Raw genomic sequence first — 6,000 nt, forward strand, 5'->3', positions numbered from 1 at the left:
AGCCAGATTTGTATGTATAAAAGTAGGCGGGGTCACAGTTATAGCCCTGCATGATTGGACCCTTTCCTTATGACCATAGGAGAAAAAAGATCACTGTATGAAGTGATGATAACTCAAACCTGATTTTTTTTCAAATCCGCAAATACAAACAGACGACAGATCAAGTGCTTATTGTTGTCACTCCCCTGCATGCCACTGTCTTTCCTTCCACGTGCTCCAGGTTGCTGACCCCTGCTCTCGAATTAGACAAGTAAGTTAGATGTAATTGTATTATTCAAAATGAAGACCTTGGCGCCCTGCAACGGATTGGTGAACTCTCCAGAGTGCTCCCGCCTTCACCCTTCAGTAACTGAGTGGGCCCTGCAACCCCGTGACTCCAGATGGAATAACGGGTTTGGGAAAGATGGAGGAATCTATCCATTATTCAAAGGTCAAAGTATTAGCACCACAAATGTGACTGGTTTTTATAGTCATATCCTTTGAATATGAAAAGTTTTGTTTCGTAACAGTTCCCAGACAAATTTTGCACTCAGCAGCCATTTCATCACGTCATCCATTTTTCTGCTTGCTTATTTTCTAAAACGTTATTCATTTCTGCGTGTCTGACTTAAACAGAGCTGGCCAATAAGGAAAAAGAAGAAAAAGAGGCCATGGAGGGCATAAAAGTGAACCCAGACACCCAATCAAGCCAAAGTGGCCACAACAAAGACCAATCACCAGACCCCAACAGATCTCTGGCCCCTGAGAGCCAAAACGATGGGTCACCTGAGCTGGAGCCCACAGATCACCTGAGCTGGAATGGTATGAACCAAAAGTCACATTTGCACAGTTCATTAACTGGCTGAGCTCACTTGTTGCTTTGGTAACTGCTGCAGGGGAAGAGAAGGTAGAAGAGGAGGACCAAGTGCCCGAAAATGCCTGATGACGTACTGCTGAAATCTCCCCGCTGTATCTCACTGTGGCACATCACCATGGCAACAGGCAGCTTGGTGGAGCGACAAAGAGGATTCCGATTCTTCTGTGTAAACAGAGTAGCTGGCTCTGCGGCCCCTCAGTGGTCCCCAAAGGCCTACAGACTTTACGTTTACAGACTTTGTGTTTACAGTCCAATATGGAAATATAACATTCAACCAACAACTTTCATCAGATTACGGCTTCTTAGCAGTTTACAGATCTATTCAAAGTGGTGAAAATGTGTAGTGGTATTTTAATAGAGAATCATGTGACTGCTGTCTGTCACAGACCTGGAAATGTCAGAATTTAAATTAAAGAAAAAGCAGACAAAAGACAGCCGAAACCTGGAGAAACTCAGTTGAAGAGGTGTGAGTTCATCAGCAGTCATGTGCGTAGACATGCACCGCCTAACTCATGTCATTAAGAAAAGGAGTGCTTGTTGCTCTGCTCTTAAATCTTGCCTCAAACTCTCATACATGTTGCTCTTCTGACCCAACCTGTGATGTTAGACCGTCCAACCTGACCCAAGTGGTTGTGGTTCACTGCGGCGCTCAGGCAGGATGAATGTCAGCAGCAGATCAATGACTTCAATTTGTTGACCTGATCTAGTCAACTAAAAGTTGACATTTGAACCAAATGTAGTCTGTGCACAGAAAACAGCCAATCTTTGTTCACCACTAATGCAGTTTAAAAGACAGATTTGTTGACCTGAAAAGTATTCATTTTTCTGATGCTACTTTGTGAGGGAACAGTTTCAATTTGACTCTGGCACAGAAAAAAGACAAAAGCTGTGGAAAAATAAATGGCTGAAAACTAAACCAAAAGAAAAATGAGATGATCACATCACGTTTAGACAATTAAGAGTAATCAAATCCTGAATGTTATCAGTTATTCTCCTTTTAACGCGATTTATTATTATTTCCACATCTGAACAAACATCCAGCTACTTTTCTATAAAACCTCAGACTCTCAGTTGGTCATAAAACCAATTTCCTGTTGCTTTTCCTCCTGCTCTCTGTTTATATTTTGAACAAAAAGATGTGAAATTTGAAACATTTTATACACATGTGGGCAAAACTGTTGGTACCTTTCGGTTAATTCAAGAAAAATTCATGACATGAATCTGACAAAAGTAATGTTAAATTCTTGTTATCGATCAGTGGAAAGGCCACCAAATGTTGTATTCAATAAAAAAAATCTCTGAAATGTAACCAGTAAAAGTCAGACATTGCTTATAATTCACGCTTTAACACAATTTTTTACATAAATATAATCATGGAACAGGCCTGGACAAAAATGATGAGACTCCTAGAAAAGATTGACCATAATGTGAGCAAAGGCACGTTAATCCAACGCACGTCCACTAATCTGCAACAGATGATCTTCGGCCACGAGTGGCCGGGATGGGCTCCAGCAGCCCCGTGACCCCAAAAGGGACAAAATAGAAGATGTGTCAGACCCCTTCCCCATTGTCAGGGATGGTTCCTCCTTTTTGACCCAAAGACACAACTCTGTCAGGACATCCTTGTTTGCTGAGGGAAACTTTGTCAGGTCTTTGAATGAACTTCAAATATACAAGCAGTGACAAAAACAGAACTATATACATCTCTGTTGATTTAACAAACGCTGACCGTGCAACAAGAAAGGAGCGCCAATTCTTTTCAACTGAAGGTGAAGACATGTATTTTTCCAAAATATGACCAAGCAGTTCTTTCAGTTGGTCTGTGAGAGTCTATTTACCTTTGTCCTGACTAGAAATGTTCTAAGAAACATACAGAATGTCAGCAGATCAATACATAGAAAATTGTGTTTACAGCCGGTTGTTGTGAAGAAACATCTGAGTAGAAAATAAAAGGGTTTCATGAAAACAGCTTTCTTGACAAGTTTAAACAGTCAGCAACACTGGCACAGCTTTGGCCTTTTTTGACGAAACAAATACATTTACTTCTGGAAGTTCTGATGTTGGAAAAAGCCTTCATGCTGTGATTTCTGCTTATGTGCATTACTGTATAAAACCTTCTAACCTCCACTGCTCTGCTGTGATCTTTTCTTTGTTTTTGCAAAACAATATTTAAGGAATACCTTCATTGCAATATATTTTTTGACTACCACTGTCCTGTATGAAAAAATATTATTTCAAAAAATATTTTTTACATAAAGCATTTATTTTATAATCTATGGATAAAACACCGGCTTTGGTAAAAACACCAGTTTCACAGTCTCATTCCGATGAACTTCAAGCAGATCTTTTTCAGTTTTTTTAAGTTGTGAATTCAATTCCCTACATCTCCACAGTCTGAGATTGAATTTAGCCATTTTGTCTGAGATGATCTAGTCTCCTAAGACCTTCATGCATCCAACAAATAAGAAACATTAGAAGTTTTCAAACTTTAATATTTTTTTCTTGAGGCAAAAGCAGGATTTTAATTTTTAAATGTCCATTAAGAGCAATTGTTAGATATGCCTTAAACCAGTGACTGTTTATGAAAACTGGACTGAGTGAGTGTGATTAATACCATGGTCCAGGTAATTACTCGATTCTGATAGGCTGCTGGGTGTGGATTAAAAAGTGATAATCCACAGGGATGATGTACACCTAAAAAAGAAGTTCCAGTCACATAGCTTAAATGTTTATTTGACTGAGCTGGCTTCGTTAAAACAAACTTTTGCTTCATCATCTGGACAAAAACAAGCGGTATAAGGTGAACTTTTGCTCTGAACTGATGCTTTATTTAACTCATCGTGATGATCAGCATATATATAGATTTCCTTTGACGCTGCAGTCAAGGTCAGTGCCAGCTAAGCGGCGTGTTGTCATGTTTTCGTGATAATTCGCAACACCACGTAACAAAAAGACAATTTTTGTAAAAAAGCGATCTAAACCAAAAATTTAGCAAGAATAGTACTAGTGCTAAGTTTTTACAAACTGATTGAAAATGTATTTCTTTTGTAAGTGACCATGGTATAAACAGGATAATGGCCTTCAAAGTGTGCAGTGTCAGAAATTAACGCACTTCGCGTCAGACAGTTCAGGCTTCTACGGCTTGGGTTAATTTCTGATAATGCATACTTCCTCAGCCATTTTCCCTTATGTAACCCATAAAAAATGGCTTATTTTGGACTACAAAAAACAGGCCCTTTTGAAATGAGGCAAAAACTATTCCTTCAGTGGCAGATTTTCTTTAAAAAAGCAAATATAGCTGTCAAGAGAGTAAGAAAAATGGCCTTATCAAGATTAATAATTTTAAGAAAATAATTCTAGTCACTAAGGCCGCATTTACACTGTATGGTTCAAGTGACCCAATTCCTTTTTTTTTCTTCTCATGTGGCACAGATCGGATATGACCAGTGAACGTGTAAGCAGGAAAAAAGCGCATGGGTCCGATTTTCTCAGATCGGAATCATTCATATGTGGAAATAAATCGGATAAGAATCGGATACCTGCATTTGCGTGTGCCATGTAAGCAGACAAATCGGATATTCCCCAGTAAATGCGAATCGACTCTGGACACCACCAACTGAGATCATATGACTTGTTAAGGTGCTTTTGTGTGCTGATTTTGCTGTTCGATGTCAGCTGGAGCCCCATCAGCGTGTTACCTTTCAGCCTCAGGCTTCGTTATTTCCGGTCCGGTTGGGACGCAAACGGTAACTAATCGAGCGGGACACCGTTGCTCTGGAACAGGCTAGAAGCCGTTTGTTTCTTTGCTTGGATCAAACTATTAGTACAGCACAACGTCTGCAAACACTTCCTCATTCAAAACTCAGCGAGAGTACCTAAGCGGGCCGAGCAGCCCTTCTTTTTCCTCTCCCGCACATCCCCTTAGGAGCGCCAAAGGCAATGCCTCCTTCCGTCGCTGCGTTGCCTCCATGACAACCGCAGTCACAAAAGTCCGAAGGAGGTCCGCGGAAGGCGGAAATGCTGCTACGTAGTCCTCAGAACGTCTACGTTTGATAGTTTCAGCATTGTATAGTGTAAATGCAAAAATCAGATACGGGTCACTTTTAAAAGATAATGTAAGCGGGTTGTCAAAAAAATCGGATTTAGTCAGAAAATCGGATTTGGGAATCAAGACCTGCAGTGTAAATGCAGACAAAGACATGTTTTCTTAAACTAAGATGATTATCCTATTGAAAAACGTCCCTGATGAGAATACATTTCTTGCAAGACATCTTTTTTCTTCACCCAACAGTAGCTGGGTTGGCTCCAGCCACCCCGTGACCCCGAAAGGAATTCAGTGAGTTCAGAAGATACATAGATGGAACATGGCCCACCATTCTCATCTGTTCCCTACTGAACTGAGGTCTGTCTGCATGTGTTATTTGTTCTGTAGTGTTGACTTTTATTATACGTTTCATATTTTAAGTCCCCTGTCTTAAACCCCTTGTCAAGTTTGGGGGAAAGCCTGTCTGAGAGAGAAATGGGCCCCCATCCAAAAACAGTGGTGCTTCCCATCAGGTACCACCAATTCTACCCAAGGCAAGTTACTAATAAAACAGGCATTGCTACTTAAAGACGGGTGCTAATTTTTTATAGCGTTGGGAAAGAGTCAGCACTACTCACGACAAGAAGTGGTAAAGGGTTTACACCGTCTTTTTTTTTTATTTTTTTTTTTAATCCGTTATCTTCTTTATGGTTTAGGCCTGCACTGGAATTCCAGCATTCGCGCTCGTATTGCTGCATCTCTCTGGTGACGCTGTGGGACGCGTTGCCATGGTGATGTCTGCTGGAGTTACTGTTGCGGTGGAGGGTTCTGTTCTGTGGTTTGGTCCACCTCTGGTTGGTCCAGCAGCCCTCTCTGGCGCAGATGATTCTCAGCCTCCTCCGCGCTGTTGTACATCTGCGCTCCCTTATCCCAGTGAACCTGTTCAAAAGGTGTCTGAAAGCGGATTCCTCTTTTTCTCAGCGCAGCTTTAACTTCTTTGCACTCCTTGCGTTTCTGGACCACCTCTGATGTTTAGTCGTGGTCGAACGATAAGATCTTGTCTCCCAGCTGGATTTTCTTTTTCTATGCGTTCCTGAGGAAGTTTCATATTTTGCCAGAG

General features: G+C 41.0%; 1 protein-coding gene across 1 annotated transcript in view; it reads left to right on the plus strand.

Annotated features, from left to right (window-relative positions):
• Positions 1-2,983, plus strand: part of LOC101168903 (calcium/calmodulin-dependent 3',5'-cyclic nucleotide phosphodiesterase 1A) — a 69,255-nt gene extending 66,272 nt beyond the window's left edge. The window contains exons 15-16 of the mRNA XM_011489502.3: positions 616-801; positions 876-2,983. Coding sequence (XP_011487804.1) covers positions 616-801; positions 876-922 — 233 coding nt within the window. The 3' untranslated portion in view covers positions 923-2,983. The remainder of the gene's footprint in view (positions 1-615; positions 802-875) is intronic.
• The last annotated feature ends 3,017 nt before the right edge of the window (positions 2,984-6,000 follow it).

This window comes from Oryzias latipes, chromosome 21, assembly GCF_002234675.1.
Source record: "Oryzias latipes chromosome 21, ASM223467v1".
In the NCBI taxonomy this organism is placed as follows: domain Eukaryota; kingdom Metazoa; phylum Chordata; class Actinopteri; order Beloniformes; family Adrianichthyidae; genus Oryzias; species Oryzias latipes.